Here is a 23191-nt window from a genome sequence, read left to right on the forward strand (position 1 = left end):
TCTGTATTCAGTAGACTGCATGCTGACGTTACTAGCACATTCTAACAGTAGTTTTTTACCATAAAATTCACATGACATAAAGGATGGGCTTGCAAAAAAGAGCATCGTCATTCAGGTGTGCCTAGAACAGCATGGTGTCTAAAGACCTCATAATTGAGCAGTTGTTCACATTGATTACCATACTCATAACATAAAATCAATGAATACCTTGTAAAATGGTACTTACCAGTTGTCTTCTTGGTTACAGAAAAAATGAACAATAATCTACAGAGCCAAAAGGTGTATAAGGAGGAGCCAGTTGATCCCAAACTGGTGAAGGAGATCCCAACTGCAGTAGCAGAAAGCAGAATCAAAACATTACAGATGGATATTGATTGGAATTTAGATCCAAACCGAGGTACATTCTATATAGTGGCAAACTCTCTTTCTGAGAATAGGATTGGAGGAAGAATGCTTTAAATGTTCAATATGCCCTAGCAGGTTTGTCCAGGGACCCAGGCTATGACACTGCAATACATCCCAGCTCCAGCAAATAAACCCTTATCTTTTATCGTTCTGATGCAGCCAGGCTGCCTGAAAATCAACACATGTATATAGTTTTTTTATTTGAAATGTTAGTACTGTACCTTTAGCAAACTTCCCTGTGGTAGCAGGGCGCTTGAGATCCTGACTGCTGGTTTCACACAAAGTGCAATGGTCTGGATCTCCAGTGTCTGACATGCACCCTACACAGTGCTCTAATCAACACTCCTTGTGATCTCTGCAGAGCCCCCTTGGAACCTTGGCCAGGCTGTACTTGAAGCCTCAACATCTGTCCAAGTCATGATTAAGCCATGTATTAAGCCATGATCATATCATGCTAGATATTTAGTCATCAGCACATGCTCTGGCATTTGAAAGTTAAATGACAGGGCAGGCTTAGCATGGAATGTTGCTTAATTCCCATTGGGCAGACATCAAGCAGCCAACACAAGGTGGCTTCATTTTTGGCAATGTTGATAACTTAGGAACATATTTGTTCATATTAGTTTCCCTTTAAAGAACAAAGGTTAGGTCAAATAGTGGTAAGAATGAGCTACAGTGCAAGAACAAATTTCTATAACTGTTATGTGTGCTATTAAAGCATATTAAAGCATAACACAATTATATTGCAGCTTACCAGTCCTCTGATAAACTGGCTACATAAATATTAATTCTTCAGGGCTTTTTCCTATAAATACCACACATCCTGTCCTATAGTGGCCATGCTCACTCACTCCACTCTATCTATGGAGGGAGCCATGGTAACCACCCAGACTTGACTTAAAACATGTCTTCCTGTCTTCATCTCCTTTAAATGCAGGGTGGGGGATTCATATTTTATAGATGGAAGATAACATTGTTCATGTTTTCAGTTGATCTTGCCAGAAATGCAGTGTCCTTGTCACTTCATGTGAGATTAACCGTTTTTATTCATACTTGCTGAACATGTTCATTGGGTTTTCATATCCTTTAACAACCATACCATAGTTTGTACATGCAATCAACATTTGTCCTTCTAACTTTGTTACTGCCATAGACAACTGCCTTGTGAAATGCAGCTGTCATTATTATGTAATATGCCTAATTCGTGTTTATTTTATGAGTGCAGTCCAGGTACATGATGGTAATGTTTTTATGATTTCACCAATAAATTAAAGAAGAGTGCTGCAGATGAACTAACGAGCAGATGTGATTTTTCCACTTATATATGATAGATGACAATTTTCATACCATAACCAAAGTATGTTAAAGCCGTTCAACTATGTTGGTTAGCAGAAGCCAATAGATGAGCAATATATACGTGTATACATCAGTAATAATTCCTGTATGATTCTTGGCAGATGATCAGGAAACAGAGCATGACTATGATTAGCATGCCTGTATTTTAAGACTTATCTGAATATATTCATCCTGTTAGGCTTTTCTTATTTGGGCCTTTCATCATACTGATAATGTAAATAAATAACTAATTATGTAAATCTTCATAAAACAAATATCCTAAAGTCAACCAACCAACCAAATAATTAAAAGCCATTAGTGGTTTGGCCTTAACCACTGTAAATGTTTTAAAATATTACAAGTGACTGGAACAATTTAGATCAAACACTTGTATCAACACAGTGTATTAAGGGTAAAGCAGATGTTTTTGGGTGGTGTGGGGCTACGGTCGGATATCTATTCCCCAGTGCCATAAAATGCCAACCTGGAAACCCAAATTCAAGGATTTGCAATTACTAGTGTATGTCAGGCGTTTTCCTATTTAATTTTTACAAGCAGAATGGGCTGCAGGGAGAAGTACTTGGAGACCAGTTTGCAAATTAGGAGATGACAGCACAGGCACAATGGCAATAATTAGATATGTATTGTTCCTAAACACCTTTCCACTTACACATGGCTCCAAGGTACCTACAAATATAAGAAGATGTGACCGCTCACAAATATTCTTAAAGTGTATATGAAGCCAAAAATAGAAATGTAATATACTGCAGCTTATCAGTCCTTATACCACATATGGTGGCAGCAATCAATTCGTAGGCTCTGATCACCTGATAAACCTGCAATTACCACACTTCTGTCCCTGGGAGACTACACTCAGTCCTCCACTGTATCTGTGGAGTGAGCAATGGTTGTCACTCAGACTTGACTATAAATATGTCTGCCTTATATTCATCGCCATTGCATGAGGGATGTGGAGATTGGCAGTTTAAGGCCTTGTTCACACCAAATGCAGAGCAGATCTGCTCAGGTTTCTGCACACGCAGTGCAGTGGCTTGTGCCGCGTTTTTGATGCGTTCCGGGCCGTTTTAGGTTAAAAAGATTTTAAATTTTTTTTTTAGTTTATAATGGGCTTTCAGTGTGTTCCAGGGCATTTGCATACGTTCCAGAGCAGGTAAAATAGGGCCTGCTGCAGTTTTTTTTACCTGCTCTGGAACTGCACGCTGCGATGTGAACTGGAGCAAAAAATACCATTGGAATACATTGGATGCAGTTTTGATCCGGTCTGCAACTGATCTGCTCTGCGCCTGCTCTGCGCTTGGTGTGAACAAGGCCTAAGAAAGAAGATACAATTGTTGTATGGTTCCAGTTTTTCACGCAGTGAGTGATGACGATACTGCATTTCTAGCACGATCAAGAGGTATTGCTGAAAATGTTCTTAGCCTGGAAAAAGACAACTATTTTACTCCGTTCAGCCAGTTTTGTAATTCATCGTCCTCTACAACACTGAACAGCAAGATCAATGACTTTATTGCTTTCTAGTTCAGGTTTACAATTTCCTGTGTCATACCTGCTAATCTCACAACAAATCAACTATGTTGATATTAAGGTTTGACTCCTTACTAGCTCTGCAGTTTGTCAAAGGTGTGTGAACCACAAAGGCAGTTGAACATAATTACAAATTCTTCGGCAGCTAAGATATATGCATTTCCGCTGCGTAGTTTGCTGTTTGCCGGGAGTTCTGCTTTAATGCTGATGCATTTATTCAATGGTTAAAAATAACACGAATATGCATTATCAATTCCCTTTAAATTAGATTTTAGACTTTGCGAGCAATGTCTGGTAAGATAATTCAGATCATTACTGTACTTATCTAATTATCTCCTTCATGCTTAGGTGAGAAAACCTGAGGCAATGTACCGTACTCCCAGTGCCATCAGAAAAAGCTTTGCTTGTTAAAACTACCTGAAATATTAATCTCGTTGGTGATGCTGCTGCAGACCTCTAAATAATTGGCAAATGTCTTCTCTTCCTCCATGAGAAACCCTTTTCTGACAGCAATATTCACAGAAAATCATTTTAGAGGCTTTTTTCTTTTAATCCTGTACTAAGTGGGGTTTTGTGACATGTTAAAAAAGCTCAGTTTGGCCAGAAATGATTCCATCTCATCCCAGATCCAACCCCCAATTGAAGCTCTTGGGGGTTGGATCTGGGTCCAGAGCTTTCCTAGAGAGAATTCCTCTCACTCTCTGTCCTACTGCAGATTTTTCCTCACTTCCTGTCTGGTGAAATAGTTATCACCGACGGATCTACTGAGGGAAAATCTCCCTAAAAAAAGTCCCAGATAGCAGTAAAAACCAGACAGGGATTCTAATCCTTTCACAATGTAATTCAAATTAAAAGAAAAATGGTGGCTCGATTAACACTTTAAGAATGAAGGACCGTGTGTGCTGCATTAGCCGAGCATGTGTGCCCCTCACCATTAGTCTTGGGGAGTCATCTTGTAATTTTCCCCTCTGTCGCTGGCCTAACCCCTCCCCCCAACTAATTTCCTTTGGATTTCCAGCTTGGTCACAGGTTTGCAGCAGCCTAAACAGGGGTACCTTAACCCCAGGATCTTTCAAAATAATACAGTATTAACTGTAGGTGGTGGTCAGTCTTACTGAGATCCCAGTTAACACCATATGTATAAATGTATAGTTAGTCATAAGTGGATGTATTCTGATCCTCCCATTTCACTGTTTAACCACTTGAAGACCAGGTGTTTACACCCCCTTCCTGGCCAGGCCATTTTTCAGTATTCAGCGCTGCAGTACTTTGATTTACATTTATTCCGTCATACAACGCTCTACTGAAATGAATTTTTTACCCTTTTTTTGGGACAGATAGAGCTTTCTTTTGGTGGTATTTAATATCACAACCTATTGGGTGTGTGAGAGAGGAGATAGAGGAGATAGTGACAGGGCTGCAAACTGCAGCCTTTGTTTACTTTTGTGACAGCTGTGATTTGTCACAGCTAGATCGCAAGGTATAGAGCCGATTTTACTGGCTCTATACCTTGTTATGGAAACAGCACTGTCCAATGGACAGTGCGAGCACAGTTGTGATCGCGCCGGGAGCGCGCCTGAGCGGGGGGCGGGACGTCTAGAGACGCCCGCTCAGATCGAGGAAGGTCCTGGCCGGCCGTTTTTCTATACACCACACATGTGAGACTTTTTCACAATCTAGCCTCAGAGAGAGGAGTATTTTCAAAGTGCTCCATGGTATTTAGGAAGGTCCTGGCCGGCCGTTTTTCTACTACGGCCGGCCCGGAGGCAGTTAAAGAAAAATGTATGTATGTATTCCTTATGGCCGGGGGTAGGGGCCTTCTTGAACAAAGAAACCCAAGTTAAAAAATGATTTGAGGTATCTCATTATACAAACCCTGTGACACCCAACCCACTAAACCCAATGGTACCTAATTAAAACTACTTATTCATGACCCCCCAATCGATATTCCACTTCGGTGCATACTAACTTTGTTAAGGCCTTCTCCCTCTCTTAGGGGAACTAAGTCTTAAGCTGGCCATACACCTATAGATTTTCGATTGGAAATTTTTGTTGCTGCCAAGAACCCTTGTTCGATTCTAGCTCAAATAGCCCATCGAGCACAAACCAATGTCGATTTCGATAATCGTTCGTTAGCAATACTAACTCACCAAATGTTGTCAATCAGCAGTGCAGATTTTTGTTTTTGCATCTTTTGAATTTTTTTTTTCATGTGAAAATGCCACTAATCCATCGATTTTCGTTCGATTCGAAAAAGTTTTCCAGCGTTACCCTTTAAAAAAAATTGCCGGTGTCCCATCAACTGTTCGATTTCGAAAGACCATTTGTGGAAGATTTCCAAAAGAAAATCGAAGAGAGTATGGGCACCTTTAGAATGACCACCACCCTCCATTGGACTCTTATTAGTCCACCTGTTGGGCCAGCTACTTGATTAATGGATTGTCTATAATGCTAATGTATCACATACTTATTCATTTACGTTGCTAAGTGACTATAATCGTATGTTGTTTGTATCAGCCAAATGTTGCTGCCACTTAACGGTCAATTGCATTCTCACTTGAAATATAAATATATATATTTTTTTTAAAGTGCAGTTTTAAATATAGTTAATTTATTTTTTGATTTCCTGACTTACTGCTCCTTTAAATAAATCACCATTGCTACTTGCTTAATTGTTAGTGAGCTGCAGCAGAAATATCCCTTTGTTCACTCTGATAAGGTTGTATAACCCAATCAAGAAAAGTGAAATCCTATACACCTAGTGAGACCGTTATCAGTGTACAGTGATCCTTTCCATATGGGACAAATGTGTTCTCACATTCCAGTTGTATATACAAGGAGAATTCAGTACAGAATAACTTTTGGGTGTATTTGGTAAGGCAGCTCAAAGATCAAAGTTGAAGCACAAAGTACAGTAAAGTGCAATAATCAGTTATCTAAACTTGCTAAAGTATCACTGAAACATTAAAAAATACTGGGGGCTTTGAGTTTTGCCTGTTCCTTTACAAATATGCATATGTGTCATTAATGGAAACATAAGAAAATATGCAGGATGCCAATATTTTCACCCCCCTTCCCCCGTTGTGCAATTTTTTTAAAATTTCCACTCACTATGTTCTCTAAATTGTCCTAAAATTACATACTCACGCGTCCAGTGACTCCAGCATTGTCCTGCTACATCCATGGGATGTGATTCTAGCCTAGGTGAGAATCCTGGAAGTGCAGGGACGGAAAAATATAAAAATATAAGTAAGTAAATGTCCAATTATGAGACAGGAGGAGGGTAGGAGAGCAATGAAGTAAAGTGGGTAGGAAGGGTGAAGGTTCGCTTTAACTTTCTATTTAAAGTCGCCTGGCTACTATGTTGAGCCAAATGGGTCAATACTTTCTCAGACTTGAAACAAGTACTATTTTATTTTTATATTGAGTTTTCATTTATGCATTTTCTTGTGTTCTCCCTTCCAAGATGGTGACCCTCTACCACTGCCAGATGCCCCTCCTTTGAGTTTACTACCCCCTATAAATGGGAAGAAGGGACCTGGAAGCCAAAGCAGTATGGCAAATTTAAAGGTCCCCAACGGCAGCAACAACAACACATCAAGCTCCAAAGGTCAAAGTCTACCCACCGGCATAATTCGTGGATCAATACCTGAAGAGCTCAAAGGTAATAACATAAAACTTGATAAAAGCAATTGTGCCATGTATTATCAGTGCATTTGTATTTAATACTCAGCTATGGGAAAATGAATGGCCAGACTTGATGAATGGGTGTATAACATGTGCTGTCCTTTTCTTTGTTTATGGGATAATATGCTGCACAATAAAAGGTTCACACATGTTAAGCTGCCCATACACCTTACAACTGTTGTAAGGTGATTAAAATTTCGTACGATCTGCCCATCTTGGACAGGCAGATCGTATTTGCGATCATCGCAAGCCCTCCCCGCTGAGGGGAGGGCTTCCGATGATTGCAGTGCAGAGCAGGCAGTGTGCGCTTGCGCACAACGGCCCGTGCGGCATTCGTCTTCCAAGTACGCCACCAACCCGCCGGAAATCGTACGATTTTCAGCAGGTTTTCCAGCGTGCTCAGAAGACGAAAGTTGTGCGACCTTACAGTAGAATTGGTCGCACGCTGCCCATACACCTGGGATCACCCGTGATTATTGTACGATAATCGGCAGGCGTATGGGCACTTTTAGCCTTTAATGCTAAACAATTAAAATCAGGTTCGTTTTTCAGTGGGAACTAAAGCATACCACTCAAGGTATTAAACAAGGTAACATTTAGTTAAGGTGCCCAGAGACATCAGATGTGTCCTGATCCAGGATTAGGGGAACAACATCAGACAGGGTTTTTCTTCGGTTGTGCTTGATAAATTAGCACCATAGAAACCCATCTAGAAAACTGACATATAATCTTCAACATATCTATTAAATTGTAAAAGCAATTTTCAATCTCTTTATATCTGCATTTTTCATTTTTTTTAAACCCCAGTAATCCTGACATGGAGGTACTTTTTTTAGACACTTCCTGTTATAGGGTAGCAACTATTTTTGCCCAATTTCTCTCTCGCATAATCACCCTGTTACATGCACTTCCAGCTGAGACTATAGGGGCCATGGCAATGCTCATTACAAAGGCATGGTCTTCTGCTCTCACCATCAGTAAGCATACCCGGGGCAATGACATGCAGAGACTGAAAAGAGGTTGGAGTAAATACTAAAAGAACTAAACATAGCAATAAACATGGCAATTGTTTATGATATACAGTGCTTTAGCAAACTAAATGGCATCCAATTAGGGTTTAGATCTACTTTAAATGGACCCTGTCACCACAGGGTTACTTTACTCATAGCATCACCTGTAAAAGAAGAAGTTTAATTATTACTTTTCTGGCGGCTCATGTATTAAAATGCCTCTGCTTTTCCTGTTCCCAGTCACTGCATGTATTCCATACTTCAGGGTGTGTAGAATACCTGCTTCCCTGGCGGCACTTTGGTTCCTCCTGCTGGTGACAGGGTCACTTTAAGCACGAACCATTGCCCCTCTTTGTGTTTGGAGATGCAAAAGCCATCACAGATGCCTAAGTGTGATTAGGTAAGAAGCATTACAGTAAGGGTGGGCAACTACAGCCCTACAACTGCGTTTTAACTACAAACCCCAACATGCTTCTGCCTCTGGAAATCATGCCTGTGGCTGTCAGTCTTGCAATGCCACGTGGGACTTTTCCACAACAGCTGGAGGCCGGGAGTTGCCCAGTCCCCTGCATTACAATACTAAAGATACTTCATTATATGAATGTATCATAACTAAGTATGAGGCAGCTTTTACCTGTATAGTCACTAGCTACGTATTATATCGCATCACTGTATATCGTTAATAGAACTACCGTAATCTCATATTAATTTAATGACCTATTATCACAAGTGTCTAAGCCATTTTATGACCTGTTAAAAAAAACTTCTGTTAAAGTTAAAGAAGTATTGGGACAGTAAAATATATTCTTCCCAATACTTAAAGTCGGGACACTGCAACTGTCAAATGCTGGCACTATATACTGAGAGCTGAGCGATCACAGACTGCTGACAGCTCAGCTCACAGTCTCTTCCCTGCAGAGAGCGATGATCGACAGTTAGGGGTTGCCCCAGACCCCAGAGGGAAGTTCTCTGTTCCCCCAGCACTTATTGGAGGGACAGACAAGGGAGGGGATGGGCACAGTTTGCTCTGGTTCTAGAGAGGCAGAGCCAGCTGTCAATCAGGCAGCGGGGTGGATCCAGGCAATATTGTCGGGATCTTTCCCGGCTGCAGCGCGGCTCTGTGCTGTCAGCTGATAAATATACTCCTGTGAACCAAAAGAGAAGTAAAGCTAAAAAAAAAAAAAAGATTTGGCTTTACTCTTCTTATAGGGCTTGTTCGCACTAGTTCAGATTGTTCAGACTAGAGAGGCTGTAAACAAGGCCTTAATCTGAGCGGAGAGGTGTTGCTTTGGGTGCCAGAGGTTGTGTGGCTGCAGACTCCATTGATAGAAATCCAGCCCTGAGTATGTGCTCTAATTAAACTCAGTCATTTGATTTTATGTTCTGAGTTTAAGAAGTGTTACCATCATTATGCTGTAAGGACTCTGCTACTGCATTCTCCTACAGAGCTTATCTTCACTTGGGCCTTGTTTTTTTTTCCTGTGAGATAAGGATGGAGATTCCCACTGACCTTTCTGTGACTGATGCATAAATAGGATTAACACACTTTGACCAGATTAATGATTATCTGCCTGACCCACTGACTCTGAGGTGACACAATGTCAGCCTACTATGGAACTAGGAAGCAAATAGAACACAATAGATATCAGAAAATACTGAAGAACTGTTTGAAATATTTACAGACTGGTAATCTGACAATGCAGAAAATGTATTATTCATATAGGCCAATGATGGCTAACGTTTCTGAACCAGAGTGCCCAAACTGCAACGCAAAATCAATGTATTTATCTCAAAGCGCCAACACTGAAAATACATTTGGTATTGTGTTTTAGTTTGGGCACTGGGGTTTAAAAAATGTGCAGCATCACTGCCTTAGGCAAAATAGGGAAACACACATATTAAAATATGTATACACTCACAGACACAAACAAATATAATCACACGCATGTAATCATACATTCATTAACATACACATATCACACACTCATTAAAACACACCACAAATTCATAAAACACATCACACACTCATAAAAACATACATCACACATATTACACACACTCATATCAAACACACATATCACACACACACACTTAAAACACACACACACATATCACACACTCATAAAAACACACGTAGATATCACACACTCATAAAAACACAAACATATCATACACACTGATGAAACACACCCACACATCACACACATTCATAAACACACACACATCACACACACACTCAATAAAACACACACATATCACACACTCAATAAAACACACTCACACTCAAATCAAACACATTAAAAGACACATATCACACATTCATTAAAAAAATACACACATCACACACTCAATAAAACACACACACATATCACACGCCTATTAAAAACTCACACATACACATATCACACATCAATTAAAAACACACACATATCTCACACATTAAAAAACACACACACAGATATCACACACTCACTAAAACACACACACATATCACACACTCATTATAAAACACACACATATCACAAACTTAATGAAAACACACACACATATCACTCACTCATAAAACACACACACAGAGTGCAGGGGTCAGTAGTATGTAATGCACAGAGTGCAGGGATCAGTAGTCTGTAATGTACAGAATGCAGAGGTCCGGAGTAAGTAACGCACAGTTCACAGGGGTCAGGGGTACAAAGGGCACATAGGGTAGGATTATAAGTAATGCACAGAGCTGAAAGAGCGTCAGGCTGACAAAAACTACACTTCTATATGTAATTTGTCTTTTTAATACTTCATAAATTATTGTTATCATTGTTACTATGATGCAAATGACCAAAGCACTAGAATTTGTTTTTCTGAAATGAAATGGGTGCGGCCCTCAATAAATAGTTAGATTTAGGATATATTTCACTCAGTTCAGATCACGGTTTCATTTGATTTTGACATGCCTGTTCTACAGTGAGTGGAGTGGAATACTTTTAGCCATACTCGTGAAAACTGTTACATCACCTTACTAATATTAAACAATGCAAAAAGCAGAATAAAAATAAATTGGAATCCAAACCATGTTCCCTCAGATGATACACCAATATATGTGGTAAAGATGTGTATGTAGGTTTTACTTTCTATACAAGAGAGGACTACATACAGCTACATTGATTTAGATTTTTTTATTCTATTACTGTATATTACTGTGCTATCATGTAATACCACTGTATTCTTTTCTTTAGAGTGCTGTAAAGGTGGTTCTGTGGGCAGTCTAATAATGAGCCCTAATGGGGAGATTGTCTGCCTTTCCCTAATGGGATCAGCACGAGATACAGATATTGCCATCCGCTTTGACTTTATAGCCGAAGAAGATGAAGATGGTAAGCCATTGTTTAAAGAATGTGATCTTCATATATTATTTGCATTAGAATATTCTGTTGAATGCTTAATTACTTGATCATATTAGCCTATTAATGTATTTCCTACAGCACAGAAGGACAGACGTGCAACATGTCATCTTTAAAATGTGTGTTTAGGCTGGTGTTTTGGCCCCTTCTACTACTATTATCTCCCTATTGTCATAAAATCAGTTGAAATGCACTCTGACTGGAAATAATAGCAAAGAACAGAAAATCCTTTTGACTAATTACAATGAATATGAGGGAATCATTTTAGCTCAGTGTGTAGTGAGGAACTAAACTATGTGCTTTTGCAATGGTTTTTGTATTCTATTGCCTAGGAGTGAGAAAGAAGGGGGGTCAGCACAATGGAAGCTTGGAGGTTGCAAAGCCGCATGGGGGAGCCTGAAAGATACTAACTCTATGTGAAAATGGCACAAAACTTTTAAAGCCGAAAGCTGTGTGAATAGCCAAATGCTTGTTACTTTCTGCTCTGAGCAAATCTTCTCAATGGAAAATCAGGTCATATTATAACTGCATTTCATTACACGGCCTCTGCTAATACCCTCTTAAGCTTATAGATCTTTATCTTGAACATAAAGAAGTTTCAAGTATGTCCATAAAAGGTGTGGCTAGTTCTCATCATGTTCTGCCAGCCCAGAGATCCGGTCCAACAATCAGATCTACTGGTATAGGGACAGCTTTAGATACAACATGTCCAACATCTGGTAGAGAACAATTTTTACTGCAAGGCTTTTGCTTTAGTGTTTTGTCTTACAAGATCCTGATAGATGATGAAAAGCTTTTACATATGACATAATAGCTCTCACATGAAACATCTGCGTGTTTCTTGCAGTATTAAATCAAAACACAATAACAGAGGCCTCCTGTTATTAACAGTCACAAGAAAGTGAAATTTATTAATTCTTTGTATGTCAATTCTCTGAAACCTGTGTCCAATCCAATGTGCTGTTGGCCTTTGTGATAGTAGAGGGGTTAAGAGAAGAGAGGCGGGTTTTGGGGAGCTGCTGACAAGTACAGATGTAGAAACATGTGTGATCCATTTATAGAGCTCATTGGGTGGGCCAATACTGCTTCTTCTAGGGTAACCAAATTAACTCTTTCATCTGACATGTAGTGTAGTATTCGCACATTCTAAACAATTGCAAAAGAGCACATGAGCCAAACGGAAGCCATTTTGTTCAATATCAGCATACCTCTACAACCACAACAAATCTCTATTCATATACAACATTGTGTGCAGTCTAGACAGATTTTGACAGCCAACTGGAAACTGAAATATTATTAAGCAAGATTTCCTCCGGCACTTAAAGTCAAGAAAAAAAGAAAGGGGTTAGAAAATGAAGTCCCGTAGACTCTAAAGGGCTGTTGTGCAGTGAGTTGTTAATACTAATTACTGAGCCACTGGGGACATTATTTAAAACTGTCCTCATATTTTCAATGAGAAATTGAATAGACAGGCAGCCCCTCCTTCCCCACAAATTCCCACCAACCCCCAGTTTATTTCATCTACTCATCGGCTCCAGACTAAATCAATAGTCCACACTCACAGACTTGACTCCAGCATACTGTGATTGTCAGGAAGAAAAACAAACCTCGCTGACAAAGGTCTCAGCAGAGTGCAAAGAATACAAGACAAGGTGGATGTCAAACAGATGTCCAGTACTGTTGACAGGGAAATAAAAAACAAAAATATTCAAGAGCTTTTATGAATAATAAAATCATTTTGGCATTCTATGATTTAGGGCAGAGTGGCCAATCATGGCTGGTTGTAGCATGTGATGCAACAGATGTAAGGATCATTTGTTATGATCAGGCAGTGTATGGAGATACTCGTCATGTTTTGGAGGATCTAGTTCTCATAAATTAAGATTTTTCAACATCCTGCGAAATCCCTGAAACTAGCATTTGCTCCCTTTGCTGGCTGTGTGCCACCTCTAAATGTCAGACCAATTAGAGAGAAAAGTTGCAGTGAAACTTGGCAGGCCTGCAGTCTAGAGAAGGACAGGCAAGTATATCAAATGCTGTTGTACATGTGCCATATCAGTCCTTCATTCTCCACAAGATAGCTGTTTGTGTATACACGCCCTTAAAAATTGGCTTACTTTTGTTAAATAGTGAAGTGACACTAAACTCAGGAGTTAAATCTTAAAATGCATTTAAGTACCTTAACTATTAGCAAACAATGTATCTTATTTGTGTATCACTCAGCTGTAGATCCTCATATCTGTCAATCCCTACACTGGCTTCCTATAGCCCAAAGGATAAAATTCAAAATATTAACAACCGCGTACAAAGCCATCCACAACTCTGGCCACGGCTATATCTCCAACCTGGTCTCAAAGTATTACCCTAAGCGTCCCCTCCGCTCTTCACAAGACCTCCTGCTTTCCAGCTTCGTCATCAACTCCTCCCATGCTCGCCTCCAGGACTTCACTAGAGTGTCTCCCATTCTATAGAACTCTCTACCCCAACCTGTCCGTCTATCTCCCACACTGACTGCCTTTAGGCGATCCCTTAAGACTCATCTCTTCAGGGAAGCCTATCCCACCTCAACCTAACCACTGAACAATCACTTTCTCAAACAATCATCCCCGCGCAGCTACCTCCTCATGTATCACTTGCCCCTCCCTTTTAGATTGTAAGCCCTCACAGGCAGGGCCCTCCTTACCATCTTGTCTTAAATTGTATTGTGACTGTAATGTCTTCCTTATATTGTAAAGCGCTGTGCAAACTATTGGCGCTATATAAATCCTGTATAATAATAATAATATCATCTCTGAATGCGTGCTGACACTGTCCTTCCTTCTGGACGGTGGCTGCTTTTGTTCCCCATGGTCCCTGTGTGTGTTGTAAAGTAGCCAAGCTCGTTCCCATGATGGACTACATTCTCACGTTTAATTTACGAAGTTGTACTGAGAATGTAGTTCATCACAGGAGCAAGCTTGGAGTGGTGGCTACTTTACAACACACACAAAGACCATGGGGAACTAAAGTAGCCACCCTCTAGTTGGAAGGACAGTGTCAGCATGAATTCAAGATGATTTGAGGATCTACAGCCGAGTAATATACAAATCAAATAAATGTTTGTTAATAGTGAAGGTACTTGAATGCATTTTTAAGATTTACCTAGCTGTAGTTTGTTAGGTTGAGTCACCTAGTGATTTTTTTTTATATCTCTTCAGGACTTTAGCAGCAAGATCACCTTAATTCCAGGCCTTGTTCTGGCTATCTTTGAGGTCTGCCTGTTTTTTCCCCTTTCAGTGCATGCTCAGTGAAAAGATAGTTCATTTTTCTTTTGACCACATGGAGCACACAACACATTTTACAGCCCGTCAATTACATAGTTAGTGTACACTGAGTAGACAAGCCCATTAATGGCACATACAACACATGTGCCAACACTCAGCCCTTCAGATTAAACAGAGAACCTGTCCAATACGTTTCTTAATTTTAAGAGGTCTGTGTTGCATACATTTGCAGAGACAATATATTTGGAAGCTATATATCAGGTCAGCCAGCTTGTGCAATCTAACTCTAATTATGAGAAGGCTAAGAATAGAACTGTATATTACAATAATACATAGAAACTGAGAATGCTTATAAAATATGACCTGTCTGTGATGCATGCACAATAAACAACCAGAATTTGCAAAACAAAGCTGCAGATTTCTCATGTACGTGCATCAAAGATATGAAGTCCTTCAGAGCTTAGTTGTGTTGCTTCCAAACACACATTTGATTCCAAACACAACCTTAATTTTATGAATCTCCTATTAAATTATATGAATCATGGGAAGATTTACGTAAGTGCTAGCTTTAGAGCTATAGCTGGCACTACAAACCACAACAACCCACAGCTTTCAGCAATTGATGGAATTGAACCGTTAACTACCTGTAGTGTCAAGGATTACTTGTTAGATAATAGAATGTATGTCAGTCAGTATAAAAGAAGGGTTTTTAAAGGCTGTTACGTTAATGGTCTCATTTGCAGACCACTGATTACTGTTAGGTGTAATAAACTCAAATGTATTTTATGGCACTTGTCAATTGACATCACTGTGCTAGCTAACAAGTCTATATTTACCATGTACACAAAAAGGTTTCTATATGCAGTGGTATGCTTTTTTTTTTTTACTTTTCTAACCTAATTTATTAATTCAGTTTTTGTTATGTAGCACCCATATATTTTTACTTGAGAAAGAACACCTGAAGAAAAGACCTGCAAGAATTGGGTGCATAATTACTAAACCACAAGAAAAAAGTTATGAACTGAAATGGGTGAACTGACAGGCACAGTGATCCTGTAATCCATTTCGGTAATGCAAAATTCCTGCCGAAGTGCACAAGATGCTTCTATTACCGTTATTAGCCAGAAAAGCCTCTTCTGTATCCCTCTACAATTTTGTTTCACTGTATTCATAAGGCCTGGATTTCCTTGGCTTCCTGGCTAATCTCCACCAATACCATCTCCCTATCTAATGGCAGTGCCCTTACTTTCTTATTGGACAGTGTGATGTGAGTTGCTAGAGCTTAGCTGTGAAAAAAGTGATGCCCCAATAACAAAGTGAAAAATATATCAAAGTGAAGCACAGAGGAGGTTTTGCTAGCTAAAATAGGTTTAAATAGTTACAGGTTCAAGGAGGATCAAGCCATTTTACCCTGCAAATGACTGGGCCATGTATGATGCCCCAGAATTCAAATTTAAGAAACATCTGCTTGGAAATGAACCATATTATGGAATTAAAGATATTATTGGAAGATGGAAGATATTGTTGTACAAGGGCCATATCAGTATAAGTATTTATACAATACCATCTATTGTACCCTCCACGATCTAGCTGTATACATGAGTGAATGCTCAGACTCTCTTTGGTGGCCTGTTTTGCCCATAAATTTCATGCATTCAGATTTCTCAGTATTGCATTGCTGCAATCAGAGAAATACATTTTTAAATTGCTTTGTAAACTTGTGGTTAACAAAATGCATGAAAAGATGTAATCAGTGGATGCAATTAAAATCACTCTTTTAACAAATGCAAAAAGCTGAATTAAAACAATTTGATTCTGTGTACAGAAACTATTTATAGACCCAATTTCACAGAGGTACAATGATCCACATATGGCCGGCTTTGAACATTGTCATTTCTTTTTACGACGGGTTTATTGAGAGAAAAACACATAAAGCATCACAGGTCAAAACATATGACTAAGAATGAGACACGGTTTCCATTAATACGGATGATAGAACATACAGTAAACTGAGTAGTACTGGGTTGCCAGTTAAGAACTTTGTATTTTCATTCAACCCAACACTGTGGAGCCTTCTGGAAGCTTGTGAGACCAGAACTTATGTGCACTGAGCATTAATTGTTCAAAATGTGTAATCAGTGTTACATGAATGATGTCAGTTCCGTGTGAGTTTAATTAAGATGTTTTCCATTAAAAACACATCTTATCTGTGTGCATTCTAGATTGCCCCCCAGTGGAATCTGTAGCTCAGGAAGAACAATGGTCTGGCAGCCAACAGGATTCAGAGAAAGGTAAGTGAGTATCAGAAAAGTGGTTTCAACCATTGATTACTGGTGAGGCTGACACAATGACACATTGTTTATGAGTGCTCTACTATTTGATAACACATTTGTGAGTTTAATGCAGTAAATCTACTCAGTTGTGTAATTGCTATTAAGTCAATGACTTGGTTACTGGTTAAAGTGTGAAGTGGTGGCTAATAAAATATATAGCAAAGATATGCAGTGGCCTGTGCTTTCAAGTTCTATACAGTATTTTTCCATCTGGTAATATCTACTTTGAGAGCATTTTTTATTGTGCCAGAGCTCCACTCTTCTGGTTTTGGTTTGATACCATAATTTCTATGGAAATGTTTCTTCTTTCTGTGTTCAGTGTTGATGTTTGCTTGGTGTTATGTAAGGTCCTCTTTGAATACAAAAGAGCTCAGTAGTTACACTGCTAACCCAATATAAAGTGAAAAACATGTGTGGATCTGGAGAACAATATCCAGGATACAAAAGGTTGTTGGACTCAGTATTCTGCCTTATGGTGTATATCAGTCTTGAGCATTTAAGATGGAAATGGATACATGGTTATATGTTCCTATTGTTTTTTATACTAGCAGTGCTTGGCAGCTATGGATTTATTGTACTGTGGGCTCCAGGCTGCTTTCAGTTCATGGGCCACCACCAGTTAATAAATATAAATGGATAACATTTCTGATATGGGTTTGTAAATATTGAACTGGATCTTGGGAAGTGGTATATTCATTGAAATTAACTCATTTGATGGTGGAAGATACTATTAAATCAATGCTTCTTGGTACATGGAGATGGGTATGGATTGCCTATGACAATTTTATAACCTTAACGGAAACCTTTATTGAGAACAATACAACATTTTCCATCGCTGATCACCTTTTGAAAAAAAAGTCTAAAGACTCGCAAAGATAAAAGTGATTTACAGAACTGCAATATGTAGAAATTCCCCATGGGCCTCTGCCACTGAGGCTTGGTCTTACCACGTTACCCATGCTGCAGTGTACCATCCAGCAACCTGGAATTCTGGGAAAACATCTAATCCTAAAACGGCAGTTCTGCAGGCCACTTATTCCTGTCAAAGTCCATTTGCATACCTCTTTAGAATTAATGATTGAGGGGAAATGTCATACCTATTCACACTTAACCATTCTACTGCATGTTCATGTATTTCCATTATACTTTCCACCAATTCTTTGGGTTATTGCTTAGTGCATTTTTTAAACATTGAATAAGTAGCATTTTGCATGTAGGCATGCATTAAGTATGCTCCTTGAAACAAAGGTAAATATACAAAAGCACATTGCATGCAGTTTTTATGGGTTTCCATGCTGTTTTTCATGGAAATTCTTCTTTTCTGAATATTTCTTTCTTCACTTTGCACAATGCACAAGCAGATACAAAGCTTAAAGCTCAACTCCAGACTCAATCCAGACCTCCTTCCCCGACTGGCATTCCCCCTGGCAGTATGTTATTTTTTTTAGACTTACCATTTCTAGGTGTTCAGGTGGTCTTCAGGCCAGTCACATGATGCTTTGGGTTCGCTTCTTCTTAACCTTTTCTCCAATGCTGAGTGGTCTAGCATTAAGGAGAGAGTAGCAATGGTGTGATAATGTCAGCACCCCTATCAGCCTCATTACACTGTTAGTGAAGGGTGCAATGATGACACCCCTTCAGGGGGCAGGTCCATGACACCCTGCACTCAAAGGATCTCCTCAGTTCTCCGGGTTAAATGAAGCTCAGCCTCATCCAACCCAGAAGACTAAGTACATCTTGTGACGCATAGGGATTACTGCAGGGGGCATTTCTGGATTAAAGGTGAGTATTGCAGCCTGGAATACTTTTTTTATTTTAAAGGAGTATATTTTTTTTTAAATTTCTCCCAGAGGCACTGTGGCCTACCATTATAAAAAATATGTGCTGCAGCACTTAATTATAGGTGCATCTGCACTTACAGTTCTTACTTACTTCTCCTGCAAAGTCCCAAAAATACCTGTTGAGGCTGCCAGTAAAGTCCACCTAATGCAGTGATAGGGTGGCAAAGATGCTGCAGTGCTTCTGAATGCCATTGCCATTGTCCTGTAGGATGTGCCTGTTTGCACTATAGGGGCGTCACTATCGGCATGATTCACAAGTTGATTACTAAGCCTGTAGCTTGTCAATAAATGCCTGGTCATACATAGTCCGATGCACTGCTTTCTGGATTGACAGTTGACGTTTTTTTACGAGGTTTTTGCATTACCTAATATCTGGATTTAGTATTTGTTTAGACTGTCATGGAGCTTTTAGCAGTACTACACAAATGCACATTAATGCACATTAATGCATACAGTTAGTGTAAATGGGGCCTAAACGTTCTGCAGTCTATGGGAGTATTTACGTGTATAGAGATGAGATCTCAGTTCATTAAATTATGTATTGTTTGTTACACACATCACTTGTGCTGATGTCTGTTATGCGCCGTGTATCTTGTTGTCTGGTTTTTTTTCTGGTCACATGACACTTTACAGGGAAGACATTGCTTTATTCATTGTCAGCAGTATTCCAGCAATTCAGAATCAAGAATATTGCTATGGTGCCCTGTGGTCATAACAGTGTATAACTAAATTAGGAGAACTCCAAATTCCATTGCATGTCTGGAAACAATAAGGCAGATGGTCATCCTGACATCATGGATCAGTGTTTCTTCCCTGTGATTTCAGGACAGCGTTTCCCCCATGCTGAAGTGATTATAGTTTGCTTTCCAGCAATAACTAATTGGCCCTCGTGCATTTGTTTAAATAAAACTGCATTTAGCTCAATACATCCTCTGCTTTGTCACTTGGGCTCAGAGGTGGATTTACTGCATTCCATGGAACTGGCATGTTTAACTCATTGAGCTCCATGTATCAGAGTTTCAGTGCTTTAAACAGCCATTATTTAACCATAACTACTGTTCAAATACAAACCTGCCCTGGAAAATGACAATTAGAATCCAAAGGTTTGAATGTGGTAGTTGTGGGGACATAACACCAACTTTTTGTACTGACACTTTGATACATGAGGCCATTTGTGTCCTGGAATTCTCCCTTCTCCCTTTTGTAACTTCCCAGGGTTTAAATTGTTGCTTTATTTCTTAGCTTTAATCCTTGCCACCATATTTTAGGATGTTCATATCATCTGTTAATGATTTTGTGAACTATATTGTACCTGCATAATTATTAAAGTCTTTCTTCTTGTTGTCAAGATAAGTTAGATGATATTTGTTTTCATTATAGTGCTGACCGCTGTTTGATGTAGAGTATACAGATATTGGAATGCCTCCATTTATTTTAAAAACGATTTACTGAAAATGTAGGATCTTGCATTAAAGGAGAACTATGAGGTGTGATTTCCACTCATCCTGTCAGAGGTCGGCTCTATCAATCGGGAAGTGAGCAGAAACATGCAGCCGATCCGCTTACTTCCCGATCGTCTCCCTGCAGTGAGCGTTGACAGTCAGTCACCGCTCACCGCAGGGATTCCCCCCTCCCCTCTACGATCCTCCAGCGCTGAGTGGAGAAACAAGGGGGCGGGCACAGCTAGCTCTGCCTCTGGATAGGCAGAGCCAGCCTTCACTCACGCATCTGGGTGGATCCAAACAGTATTGTTGGGATCCGTCCCGGCTGTGGTGCTCTCAGTATATCGCTGGCTATGAGCTTTGGATCACGGGAGGAGATTAATATACAGTATGTCCTCCCGTGACCCTAAAGAGAACTGTTGAGAAAAACACTTACCCCCATAGTTCTCTTTTAAGCCAGGCTTAAAGTGGATCACACTTCACTTTAATCAATAGAACATATGCCAAAATTATCCACATTAAAATGACCCTGTCACTAAGGGGTCAAAACTGAAAGAAGAGGCAATATGCTTAATTTTTACAGTTTTTTTTTACTTACAGTCAACCAGAAAGGTAAGTACCCTTTTCTTTTACCACCATTCTTTCTTTCAGTTTCAACCCTATAGTGACAGGTTCACTTTAATATTTTGAGTGGAAAAGGACCTCTTTCTTTCAACTTATAAAAAACTGCTCATCTAACGAAAAATTAGATGCCGGAACATCAGTCCAGATCAAATGGCTGATAACTACAAGAAAAGCACTTACCTTATCTAACTGTCCTCCAGGCTGGAACACCATGCAGCAGGGGTGTGTATTCAGGAAGCAGCTCTCTGGGTGCTCCCGGCCGAGGTACAATTACGGTGTGCGGCTCTCTGCCTCACTTGCAGGATGGCAAGGCGGATGGCGCCCCCCACCATTCATTCCCCTGCCTTCCACTGGTACTATGGGGGCCCCCTCTCCTCCTCTCCTTGCGCGCTGGCTTGGTCCCGCACCGGCGGTACACTGAGAGTTTGTTGTTTTTTATTCAGTCAGATCATGTCTGGTAGACCTGCAGTGACATAAGAGGTTTAAAAACTACAAAACAGGAAGCAAAAACCTGCATGTGGAAAATATGGCTGCTCCCATGTATGTATACATTTACAAACCATACACACCAATGTTTTTAATACATAAACCCACATTGTTAAAAATATTTGCATTAAACTGACTTTTTTATTTCTAAAATCATTTAAAAAGACCATAGTTTCCTTTTAATAGAAAACTCTCTGAAAAACACAAATGTGGCAATGAACATGTAAAGTGAAAAGCTGATTGCCTATTAGTATACATCTACTATTTCAGAATTTGATCAGCAGGGCAAGAGCAGGGGGTGAGTTCCTAATAAAAGTGCTTTAGCCCTGTTTAAAATAACAAATAATTTCAAAAGATTTTAAATAATTTGTTTGAGTCCAGCTCAGCAACCAGAGTGGCAGCAATTTATGTGGAAGCTGCCAGTGGTCCATGCAGCAGTAGTTGAGAAATACGGCCTAGCTGTCAGATTTTTTGCCAGATTACTTAATCCTCCTGTCCCATCGCACTCCTGACCGGACAAAAACCCAAATCCAACTGGGTGAAATGTGGATTGATGAAAGTAGTCACTTGCACTCCATGATATTAAGGTCAATGCTGTTTATTGACTGAGATAACACACATCTCCTTAGCATTTTTGCCAGATTAGACAACAATCCCACATGTGTGAGTGCCCATAGACACTGCAGGCTCAAAGTTCTTGCCATGGTAGAGTTGGCACTGCATGATAAATGTTTTACCCTGAAATTAGAAGATGCCAAATTAGAGATGACTGCTGCTTGTACCGTCGCTGCTTCTCATCATTATACATATTAAACATAACAGAAGTAGGAAATATTACAATTCATTTTTAATTTCGAATTTATAAATTTTTATTAGTCGCATTTCCCTGTTTTATTTTCTAGGTTTTTTAATTTAATGTATAAAATTTGTTGTATAAAATAAATATTATTTATTTTCTACAATTCTACTTTTCGCCTCCATCTTATACTATTTTGCTTTTGGTAGGGGTTTATTTTCACATATAGCCATTTTACTGCCTATCTGTCTTTGTCTGCCTTTCCTCTCTCTTGCCATGAATATTAGAAATATGCACAGTTGTGCCCTTTGATGTTTCCCACACACCTTGTCCAAATCCATTAGTATCTGGTAGAACAAGAAACAGAGTTAATACAGGTCACATTCTTGGGTCTTAGGTAAAGAAACACAAGTTAGTGGGCTTCCTCTGCATGTCTGACTTCTACCAAGTGTCTGATTCTTGTTGTGTCTTTGGGGGTAACTCAATTCCGTAACATATTCAGGCTTCTCCAGCTGTTCAAACCAGCCCTTTGTTTTGCTCCATGGCTCTTGTGAATTGACAAAAAACAGATACAATTTTAACTCTTCTATTATCAAAGGAACCAACTTCACGCTGAGGGGGCGGGGTACTCCAAAACATAATAACTTGGCATATTTTGTGGTTTGCTCTTGAAATTGTCTCCATCTGCTCTTTATTATTATGCGGCTGCTTAAAAACAAGCAAAAGGGGCGTACTCCATCCCAGGTAGCAGTAAAATGGAACTGACTTTCAAATTAAGAAATGTAAAGAGACCTCAAACTGTAAAACAGAATGTCCTATATACAACTGAAGACTATTGCATTGGTGTGGTGTAGTTCTATAACATATATTTAAAGTAAATGAAAATCCAAAAGTGAAAATAACAATATTGCAGGTCATGTTCACCAAGCTACTTTTCTCCAAGGGAAATTGTAATTCATATACTTCTGAAATGTATTGAAAAATAGTTCCTTTCTAGCTATCTTTTTAAGTCTATGGGCACCTTTAAAGGTA

At 39.5% G+C, this 23191-nt stretch overlaps 1 protein-coding gene across 1 annotated transcript in view; it reads left to right on the forward strand.

Moving 5' to 3' along the window:
* The window catches only part of LOC108785035 (uncharacterized protein KIAA2012-like), a 124952-nt gene that overhangs the window by 55240 nt on the left and 46521 nt on the right, over positions 1-23191 (forward strand). Inside the window, exons 9-12 of the mRNA XM_018554012.1 lie at positions 248-397; positions 6752-6949; positions 11210-11347; positions 16860-16928. Coding sequence (XP_018409514.1) covers positions 248-397; positions 6752-6949; positions 11210-11347; positions 16860-16928 — 555 coding nt within the window. The remainder of the gene's footprint in view (positions 1-247; positions 398-6751; positions 6950-11209; positions 11348-16859; positions 16929-23191) is intronic.

The sequence above is a fragment of the Nanorana parkeri genome, unplaced genomic scaffold (assembly GCF_000935625.1).
Source record: "Nanorana parkeri isolate BGI_ZX_2015 unplaced genomic scaffold, ASM93562v1 scaffold139, whole genome shotgun sequence".
Classification (NCBI taxonomy): Eukaryota; Metazoa; Chordata; class Amphibia; order Anura; family Dicroglossidae; genus Nanorana; species Nanorana parkeri.